General features: G+C 32.8%; 4 protein-coding genes across 8 annotated transcripts; 1 reads left to right on the top strand and 3 right to left on the bottom strand.

Annotated features, from left to right (window-relative positions):
• The first annotated feature begins 603 nt into the window (after nucleotides 1-603).
• On the top strand, nucleotides 604-1888 carry LOC116337384 (alcohol dehydrogenase 1-like). 2 transcript variants are annotated; one of them, XM_031761898.1, is made up of 5 exons: nucleotides 604-809; nucleotides 898-1125; nucleotides 1206-1336; nucleotides 1408-1605; nucleotides 1672-1888. In XM_031761898.1, the coding sequence occupies exons 1-5, from the start codon at nucleotides 702-704 to the stop codon at nucleotides 1796-1798; spliced, it is 792 nt and encodes a 263-aa protein (XP_031617758.1). In that variant the 5' UTR covers nucleotides 604-701; the 3' UTR covers nucleotides 1799-1888. The 2 variants fall into 2 exon arrangements, with proteins under 2 accessions (XP_031617758.1, XP_031617759.1); XM_031761899.1 differs by having other exon boundaries at nucleotides 605-800.
• A 383-nt stretch (nucleotides 1889-2271) lies between these two features.
• Nucleotides 2272-3295, bottom strand: LOC116337742 (probable transcriptional regulatory protein TM_0466). The gene is made up of 2 exons (XM_031762583.1): nucleotides 3067-3295; nucleotides 2272-2994 (listed from the first exon to the last, which is right to left on the bottom strand). The coding sequence occupies exons 1-2, from the start codon at nucleotides 3233-3235 to the stop codon at nucleotides 2351-2353; spliced, it is 813 nt and encodes a 270-aa protein (XP_031618443.1). The 5' UTR covers nucleotides 3236-3295; the 3' UTR covers nucleotides 2272-2350.
• On the bottom strand, nucleotides 3290-5811 carry LOC116337741 (N-acetylgalactosamine kinase). 3 transcript variants are annotated; one of them, XM_031762582.1, is made up of 8 exons: nucleotides 5680-5811; nucleotides 5446-5588; nucleotides 5124-5384; nucleotides 4888-5055; nucleotides 4608-4812; nucleotides 3997-4519; nucleotides 3754-3940; nucleotides 3290-3694 (listed from the first exon to the last, which is right to left on the bottom strand). In XM_031762582.1, exons 3-8 carry the CDS (start codon nucleotides 5267-5269, stop codon nucleotides 3517-3519), a joined length of 1407 nt encoding a protein of 468 aa, XP_031618442.1. In that variant the 5' UTR covers nucleotides 5270-5384; nucleotides 5446-5588; nucleotides 5680-5811; the 3' UTR covers nucleotides 3290-3516. The 3 variants fall into 3 exon arrangements, with proteins under 3 accessions (XP_031618442.1, XP_031618441.1, XP_031618440.1); XM_031762581.1 differs by having other exon boundaries at nucleotides 5459-5588; XM_031762580.1 differs by having other exon boundaries at nucleotides 5124-5588.
• Nucleotides 5812-6807: 996 nt separating this feature from the next.
• On the bottom strand, nucleotides 6808-8046 carry LOC116337718 (prisilkin-39-like). Of its 2 annotated transcripts, XM_031762515.1 has the most exons (5): nucleotides 7827-8046; nucleotides 7343-7542; nucleotides 7183-7256; nucleotides 7019-7063; nucleotides 6808-6950 (listed from the first exon to the last, which is right to left on the bottom strand). In XM_031762515.1, the coding sequence occupies exons 1-5, from the start codon at nucleotides 7842-7844 to the stop codon at nucleotides 6925-6927; spliced, it is 363 nt and encodes a 120-aa protein (XP_031618375.1). In that variant the 5' UTR covers nucleotides 7845-8046; the 3' UTR covers nucleotides 6808-6924. The 2 variants fall into 2 exon arrangements, with proteins under 2 accessions (XP_031618375.1, XP_031618376.1); XM_031762516.1 differs by lacking the exon at nucleotides 7019-7063 and having other exon boundaries at nucleotides 6808-6965.
• Between the last annotated feature and the right edge of the window lie 2259 nt (nucleotides 8047-10305).

The raw sequence follows: 10305 nt of genomic DNA, 5'->3' as shown, positions 1-10305 counted from the left end.
ATATTCTCTAGATATTGTTTAATTAAAATGCAAATTTAACAAAAAAAAAAGATTTTAACCGCTAAGAGATACACAATTATAATCTACATCTAAATGTATTATGGGCTGTTGAATTTCAATGCAAAAATAAATAAATCAATTGTTATAAAAAAACTTAACACAAACATTTATTATAATTTTTCCCCTTATATTACGCTGTTCTATTATTTGATCATGCCGATGCCACTGACCACAATGGTATTATATTAACATTGAGAAGTTTGTTATTATTTAAGTCATTCGTCCAGACATTATATTGAGATATATTCAGCTAGATATCGTCAGACGCTAAAATTAAGTGAAAACATTAGAAGCGATTGTTATGATCATAATTGAACGTACATTGCAATAATCACTTTTTATTATTTTCACATTTCAGCGCCTGACGGTATCTGGCTGAAAATATCTCAATATAATGTGTGCATTCGTCAAACTTACCAAAATTGAGCAATTAAAATATGCGTGCAGGGTCTGCAAACATGGCTAATTTTTATGGGTTTTTAATGTAAATGAGACCAATTAATGTGCATATAGATTATATAGCGGTTTATAAATAAAATGAAATTGACGTACACTTTGCAATATATATAGAAGAAGTTGCTGTCTGGTCTGTTCATTTTGATTAAATTTAACAAACGCGAATATTGATTCTTATTTCAAAGATGAAATTTGAAGAGCAAAGTTTTGTAGTCATTGGTGGTGGTAAAAGAGAAAGTATTGGCCTAAATTTTGTTAAACAGCTTCTGGCAACTGATATCGAGGTTAAAATGGTTATTCACTTTTAAAATTCAGAATTTTCTTAGAATTATGATAATATTATTACTTGAAAATTAGAAAAAAAAAATTGTTTTTCCACAGAAAATTGCTATATTCGATATTGTTGATCAAACTGATGCAATTGCTGATTTAAAATCGGCATTTCCAAAAAATAATGTTTTATTTCGTAAAGTTGACGTTCGTAACAAAGTTGAAATTGAGAATACTTTCAAAGAACTTATCAACACTTTTGGCTATGTTGATGTTTTGGCCAATTGCGCAGCAATCTCAAACGAATCCGACATCGAAGATGTAATTAATACAAATCTTGTAAGTATTAACTGAGTACCAGCTAACCACATAATAATTCGTCAAAAATGTTTTTTTTTTTTTTTTGCTTGAATACAAAGCTTGGAGTTATGTATGGAACTTTGACCGCAATAGAACATATGAGTGTTAGCAAAGGTGGACGTGGTGGAATGATTGTAAATGTGTCATCGATCGCTGGGCTTGATCCATTTTTTTGCTTACCTGCCTATTGGTAGTATATTTACATCTTATATTCTGATAAATCAAATAAATTACCATAATGATATATATACTCCGCGATAGTGCAAGTAAATTTGGAATAATCGGTTTTACCCGGGCGCTGGCACATCAAAATTTGGTAGCTGAACTGGGCATTAAATTTGTTATGATTTGCCCAGGCACCACCATCACTACTCTGTATCAAAATGTAACATCAAATATGTTCGGAACTAATGGAGCCGACGACATTTCAAATTTTGCCAAAATGCACGGTAGTCAAACGTATGTAAATAAATTTTAATATTTTTGAAACAATAAACAAATGTCACGGTCTTCTCTCTAATTCAGTCCAGAAGAGTGCGCCAAAAGTTTATTGCGTGTACTAAAAGTATCCGAAAATGGATCAACGTGGATTTTGAACAATCGAGAATTTACTGAGGTAAAGTTTCCAACATATTTTAGAACAGAACAATAGGTTTATTGGAATGCCAGATTTTATAGTTCTTTAATCTCAATGATGTATCCATAAAATAAAAAGTTATTCAAAGTGAGTTATTCAAAATATCGTGAATGTCTTTGGATGTCAATTACAATATTTGGCTGATTAATGATCATTTTAAACAAGTAACGATTGTAAGACCAAATAATGGTCATTTTGATTATTTGTGACAAGTAATAAACAAAATAAGTGGAAAATTAATGTGCTAGATTAAAATTAAATTAATAAACCTTATCTCTTCGCAAACAAAAACAATTTTTTTGTTCATTTATTGAGAAATTGAATGAATGATTATATTATCTCTGAGAAAAACAAATCTATTTAAAGTATAATCTAATTGGATTCAGTCAATTAAATTGCAGAAAAAAATTGATAATAAAACGGAATTAAGCAAAAACAAAGGAGCAGTTTCCTTCGAAAGAATTCCAAAAAATAAAACACCCAAAAAATTTACTAACAATCATCATTCATATTTTTATTTTATCTTTTATTTACAAAATGTGTGGTAAATAAACGGTCGTCCACTATTCACGCATTTTCATCGTTGTCATCATCTAAATTATCATAAATTTCATCAAATCCATCAAATTCGATTAGTTTACTTTTGAAGTTTTTATAATCATTTAATTCCGATTCTTTCAATTGAACTAATTGTGTTTTTGGAAAGAATTCGCACTCTGAGTGTTCCACTTTATGTCCAAGAGCCGAAAGTTTTTGTCGAACTTTAAGAAATTCATTTGGATCACAGAAAAACGAAACTTGTCGTTCGGCAGCATTATAGACTTCAATATCTTCAGCTCCACACTCGATGGCATCACTTAGACATTCGTCTTCAATATGTTCGAGACTGATACCATCTCGAGCAGTGACATTGATTACGCCACGCTCATTGAATACTCGTTTTGCATTTATCGCTTCCACCAAATGTTTTCTAAATACGGTTGCGATTTGAATTTTAGCCAGCCCCACGCTGTTCGGAAACATGCTGATAACAACATAAAGTTTTTTGTACATCCGTCCCTCGTACAAGTATCTCTGAATTGGTTTATCTTTAATTTCCGATAGCTTCTTTAAGAAATTTTGAATCGTTGTCTTTGGTACATCACGTCGTATTGCCTCTGCAACTGCATCGCGTAACATTGGATTTGTTTCGGGGACTGGTGAACCACCGTCTGTAGTCAGAGAAATGTATATACAAGTTGGTCGCATAAATTGAATTCCAAGCATAATATTTAAATACAAACCATTGGCAGCAATACGAAGCAATCTCAATTGTCGTGTAATCATCATAGAACGTATTTTATCATTTGCCGCTTTTATGTGTTTGATATTTTGCCATTTTGCATGACCTTTGAGATTGACGGCGGATGTTTGTAGGAATCGCTTTGCTATAATATTAAATGACTTCAACATTTCATTTATTTACCACACACTTTATAAGCTAAAAAAGATGAACAACATTTTGCAAACTCAAACATAACCTAATTTGCCGTTTATTTTGGTTTTAATGTCAAAATCGTTTAAACTGTTATTCTTCATTGGCTATATGTTGGTTAGAAGCTTTAACAAAAGATGACGCCACATCAAAACGATTTGGAAAATTGGATAATAAATTTGGTAATCTCTACTACTTTTTTTTTATTTTGGATCTTTGTAATTATTGGCGTTTAATTTTCAAAATTAACTTGCAATATTTATTGGGCATTCAAGTATATTGTTGCACCGCGTTGTGGATTCGTAACGAATACAATGTTATCAGCTTCGTTTTCATCATAGTCAGGCAAATTCTTGAAATATTTCTCCTTCAACTCAGCTATATACTTTGAACTAGTTTCCAACGAATCGCAAATGGCTACAATACATCCGCCCCAACTAAAGACAAATCAATAACTATTAGATTGGAAAATTCATTCACGATTATTGAAATTTACCCAGCGCCAGTAAGACGTGCACTGATATTGAACCGATCTGAAATATCGACCAATCGATTTAGATTCTCGTGTGAACATTCGTACAATTCATTCAAGCTTAAATGTGATTCTCTCATCAATTTGCCCAATTCTTCGATATTGTTGCTTTTGGTAGCCACTTCACGGAATCGGGTCACTCGAATTGATTCTACAAATAGATTAATCAATTTAACTAGACCAATCAATGGACAAATGTCTCGTTACCTTGAATGACATGCATGGCACGTTGACGTAATTTGAATTTTTCCAAATGTTTTGTATTCGGCGTAAGTAATTGATTTTCAAATTCATTTTCATCTACTTCCAAGAAATTAATTATATCATCTCTTGAGTATAAATCTCGCGTTAAAATACGATCAGCAAACCTTTCAAAATCGGTAAGCGAACATTGTAATCGTTTTTGTAGCGTTGAAAATCGTTCCAGTTCTCGCCACGGTAAATTTGCACTTTTGGCAAGAATTCGACAAGCTAAACGACATTCAATGACACGTTGATTAAAATCAGAGGTGGCTGCTTTATTTGCCTTGGTCAAACTGTTTGCAATGACAAAGAATGCATTCGACGGTAGAGCGGTTGATGTTGCCGTTAATGGTTCCCATTCGATATATTGTGCACATCCTTCAATGGCCAAAAATGCAATTGCCTGATCCATTCCACCGCCTTGTGTACCAATATATCTTTCACATTTCGCTGAAATATCGGCAAGCGTTGTTTTGTTCAACGAAAACTATTTTGTTCGATGAAGAAAAAAGGGAAAAAAAAAAATTAGCCAATAAATAGAATGTACGCAATTTATCTTTGAAATGATGATGAACCTTATTCACAAAGCTCGTGCACAATGTGGCAGCGCTAACCAATGCACTGGAGCTTGATAGACCAGCTGCTGGTGGAATATTCCCGGAAACAGTAACTAACATTCCCCATTGCGGACCATTTGGTAATTCATCGTAGATTCCTTTAACACCGCACAAAAAATAGTTGTACCATTCTGGTGGTGTTCCATTTTCAGGCACCTGTACTCTACGAAAAATGTGTGAAAATCAACAATGAAATCATTTAAAATTGACCGAAATAAAATCATAATAATTTACATACATGATATTATCGATAGGACATTTCAACGGTTTGTATCGTTCATTTGTGTTTGTTATATGCAAATAACGATCTTCGGACGGTGCAACAGCGAGTAAAATACTTTGTTCAATTGCCATCGGCAATACGGGATAACCACAATAATCGATGTGTTCACCGATCAAATTCACCCTGAAATAGAAAACAAAACAGACACATTGAAATTCTTCAAATGTTTGTATGCAAATAGGTTAACCCACCGGCCGGGAACGTTGACAAAGAACTTTGGTTCACAATTGAATGTTTTTTGAAATGCATCACAAAGTTTATTTGTTCGTTGAACATTGTTTATGTTCTGCAATTCGGTTAAACTTCCAACTGAAATGTCATTCGAAGTGTCAGTCATGTTGGTGTATTGTTTATGTGCGCGCTCTCTATGACGTGTCAACCTTTGGTCTCTTCTTCTTCGCTTTTTGTTTACCGAACAAAAATGAAAACACGCACGCTGCTTATTTTGGAATCTATGTGAATACGATTTAATGAGATTCTTTATTCATCACAATGTCCTCAATCAGTTTTTACTCAATTTGATTACGTTTAATTCTAGAGCTTGATTGCAGCGTTCAATTTTATTTATTATAGTTTAATTTTAAAAGTTTTTTTTTTGTCGAAAACTTCAGCTGATCCAATAAAGTTGTTTTATTCAATCGGGTTTTGTGACGAGCCTAAATTGAGCGTAAAATATATAGAAATGTTGATTTGAAGACAGATCAATAAAAAGAAAAACACTTGCCACAATAAATTAAAAGAACGCACATTGAAATGAGTCTATTATTCTTTTCTCTCTTTCTCTGTCACCGCACCAAAACACACTGGTCACACTTGTTCAAATGCGTTAACTGCAGTTCGAGTGGATACTTCAAATATACTGTATCGTCTTGAATAATTTCACTCTCTTTCGTTAGTATCTTTCGTGAATGAATCACCATCTCAACTTGATAACGATTGGTTGTCTTATTTTGTTGAATATGCGAACATCTTGATAAGAAATTTATTTAAATACAGTTTTTGTTCGGCTTCATTTTTATTGTACGAGGATTTTGTTTGTTATTATTTCAGCGCATGAGCGCTAATTACGATTTGTTTTCAATTTTTTTCTAAAAATTCATTCATTTGCTTTCCATTTCCATTGTTTCATGTAGAAAAAATGGAATATACAAAAATATTTTCGTCCATCAACAGCATATTAATATGAAAAACATTATTTATTTGATATTTCGCTCATTTTGAAGCGTGAAATTGAAGTAAATTAAATCGTCAAAATCGCTCCACGAAATATGGCCATATAATCTGGTGGTAGCGATCAATAAATTTTCTATTCGTGAATTTGATATGAAAGTGAATGAAATGAACCTTTTCTCATTTTTTATGGCAACCAATTAATTTATTATGTTTGATGAAAAAAACTTCAAAAGAACGGATTTGAAAAGTTTTATTTCCAGTTCTAGCATGCACTCCATGAAAAAATGACGAAGTGTTAAGATGTAAATGTATTGCATACATTGGGGCGATAGCGTCTATTTACACATGAAGATGGTTTGCCGGGTTGAAAGCGGCAAAAGTTTATTGTGCTTCATCAAAAGTTTCCAAAGTCAAAGGATGGTATGTTTGAGTGCCGTTACGATTGCAACGCACAATTAACTTTAAATATAGTTTACTTTAACGTATCATTACTCTATAATGATACTAATTTTGTTTATTGTTCGTTTTGTGTTATAGTATACGTGAAATTGAAACGATTTATTTTCAATTTATTTTTAGTATCAATCTAGAAATTAGCTTATGATGAAATAAAAAATCGTGATAATTTGATTCTTGCAAACTTTATTTGAATAGCAAAAAAAAAAAAAAAATGTAATATAGAAAAATCACATAAAAATGGTAGGAAAAGTCAAAATAATGTGAACATCTAAAGCTGAGAAAACATCAGGGGGAGATGAATGCAATGATTGAGTTGATTATTTAGAAAGCTCGTTCCGTGTGAAAGAATCCAAATATTATTTACCAAAAGCCACCATATCCGTACCCTGGATAAAAAGGCGCTAGAATTAAAAATAAAACTCTTGTGATTAGAAAAAATCGTTAAATTTTTTACCATATGAACGGTAGGGATAGTAGGAACGGTAGTAGTATGGGTATCCTAAAAGAATTTTGAAAATATTTGTTCAGAAAATAATAAATTAATGATTGGGTTTATCCAAAAGAAATGTTTATTATTTGAAAAAAGATATAAGTAAAATTGATCATAAAATTAATTACCGTATCCGCCGTAGTATGGGTAGCCCCATCCACCATAGTATGGTCGGTAGTATGGATAGTAACCTCCATAGAATCTGATTGGAGTAAAGAAACATTAAAACATATTGTACAACGGTAGACGTCGATAATTGTCCTCCTTCTTCTTCCGGCATTCATTTACCCATAGCCGTACGATGATGATCCTTTCAAATCTTGTGATTGTTCTGGTCCCGCTCCGGCTTCGAGTCCATCAATTTGACGCTTCTCCAAACCACGTGGTTCAAGTCCACCAAGTGGTGCTCCAACTGGCGATGCTGGTTCTGGCACAGCGGCCGGAATGGCCACAGCACATGCGACAACAGCAAACAATAGAATAAGAACCTAGCAACAAATTAACATCTTTAATAAAATGCAACTCAAATATGTATAAAGATGGAATCGGCGCGACAAAATCGAATTTAACGAAAAAAAAAAAAAAAAAAAATGAAGCACAGAACAAAAACGCAGAATGTGAAAACAATGCAAAAAATGCATTATTGATTCCAATCAGTATCACGTATTTTATTCACTATGGATATAGAATGTGGTATGTGCATCGCAATTTAAATACGTTAAAGAGAAGAAAAATGGATTTTGTGCGGATAAAAATTTCAAATTGCACTCACAGCTCTGGTGGCACACATTTTTTTACTTCTTTCTTTCTTGCCTGCGACTTGACGATGAATGAATGAATTATTTAATTTGACTGCGACTTTTTATATTCGCCGATGGTATGCAATCGCTGGTTTTTTTTTATTCTTTGGTTTTGTAATGTACTCGCTGGGCTTGCTGACTCTTTGTTCTACGCTATCTATCTATCGACACCAAATCTGTGACTGACGAACAATGGACTGATGGATGCTCTTTTATACTAAAATCACAACATTTGCAACTTGTAAAAAGAAAAGAAACGCAAATATTAATTTAATAATAGTAGTGTATATAATACTCTTCAACCATCTAAATAGCAACAACAATTGTAGGTTCATTTCAATTGTATATTCATTCTTTTACGCTCTTTCTATGCATTTGGCGCACACACACACATACATTCAATTCAAATCGATCGCGTAGAGTGGCAGAAATTTGTATTCTCAATGAAAATGACAAAAAAAAAAGAAACAAAAAATGGTATTGCAACAATATTAATTTTAATTATAATAATAGAGATATATAAATACATAATTAAAGCGATTTCCTTTCCTAAAAACGCATTGAAATCGTATGCGAAATCAAAGAAGAAGAAAAAAAAAACAAAATAAATTTATACAAAACTCAGTGCGCGGATCAATGGACAGCATGCCAAGAATTTCGTTTTCATTTTCATTTTCCTTGGTCGTTTTACGTACATTAAATGTGTACGCGCGCACCGTTTGTTTGTCTTCATTCAAACATTTCCATAGAGCATGGCTCATGCCCGGGCCACTTGCGATTGCATATCACAAGAGATGTCCACATAATAAAACGAATCAAGCAAACAAAAAAACAATCGCAACCACACACCAAAAGAAGGAACATTATACGTATATAACCAAAAATGCTGTGTGATGAACGAAATCGAATGACAACGATGAAATAACAATAAAACGGTGAACAAATCGCAAGTAATACGCACATATATTCAAATTATGATGAATAATGAACGATAATTCATAGGTTTGATTTTATGAATAAAAAGAATGAACGACAACAACAACAACAAAATGTAATTGTTGAACACGTTCATCATAATACACATTTCTTTCCCAAACAACACGCACATGCTTTGGTTGGCTATGACTCTCAAGATCTCGGCATAATGTTATGATATTGAGCATGTGGACATTTTATGTCTTTGATGGTTGTTTGTTTGGTTGCTTGGGCTCAATCATGCGTATTTTCCGCAAAAACTACAGAAAAAAAAAATTCCCGCACACATTTCGTAAATTGAAATAAACGCACTTACACACATTTATTGCACTACAAACCTTAAAAAAGAGGATTTCAGCAATTTGATTGAACCCACGCAAGCAGAAAGACCTAGACGCGCGCGATTCCATGTCAGATAGAGCTTGGATATTGGTTATATCGAACTCTTCGAAACATTTGAGTTATTCAAGTCTCGATTTTACTTTCAAAACGATGCAGCACATTCTTGAATAATTTTCTGTGTTAACAGTTTATATATTTATATTTCTTTTCTTTTTTTTTCAATCGACGTTGTTCATTCGTTCATCAAAGGAATGAATCAACATTTGACGTCGAAAGATTAGGTTCGTGAATTTAATATACAGAAGATAAGTAAATATGATATCAAAATTCGTGATAATAAGATATTTTCTCAATCGACAGACATCAAACCTTGTTCTAAAAAAATATTTCACTCGAGATCTGTCGTCTAGTTCCCGTTGTCATTCTCGTCGGTCAATATAAATTCCTGTAATTCTCAGCCAATGTTACACAAATTCTATAATAAGTTAATATATATTATTAAGAACATAAAACGTGATTTTAAATAATTATGATCTCATGCCAATTCGTGTGTGTGTGTGATCACTTTTTATGACCTATTAAATAAATAAACGACGTTTAAAACGCGGTGATTCGTCGCTTTAATGATTCGATTAAGGCATTGAAATGCTACACGATTTTAACACATCCATCGCGAGAGATGTTATTACATCAAATTTACAGCATCGATTGATGCTTCTGAACTGTCGCTGTTACCGTTGTCGGAAAAAGTCTCCCACAAAAACAAAAGAGTCTGAAATTCCACTGACTGTCAAATTGGTCAAATTCAAAATCGGTTCAACTGAATGAAAAAATAAAATGGATTTTGAAAACAAAAGCTTTGAAATTGTGTGATAATTTATTTAAATCGTAATTTCCATCGTATTGTGTATCATCATTAATGAATCAATGCCATTCTACAGTACATCATATGCATTTCCATGTTTTCAGTGAGAAAAAAAATAGAGAAAAAGAGAAAGAGAACAGCACACATACACACACATGCGCGCAGCTACTGTTTCTACTCCCGCGAATCCCACAAATATTGTTTGTGGTCATTTTTCATGTGGATGTTTCTTTGCCACAACGTCGAATTAAATGAATCAAACAATATGT

Source organism: Contarinia nasturtii, unplaced genomic scaffold (genome assembly GCF_009176525.2).
Source record: "Contarinia nasturtii isolate CC-2019 unplaced genomic scaffold, AAFC_CNas_1.1 Cnas_scaffold_285, whole genome shotgun sequence".
NCBI classification, from domain to species: Eukaryota; Metazoa; Arthropoda; class Insecta; order Diptera; family Cecidomyiidae; genus Contarinia; species Contarinia nasturtii.
The sequence above is the reverse complement of the archived record's forward strand: the minus strand, read 5'-3'. Positions and strand labels throughout refer to the sequence as shown.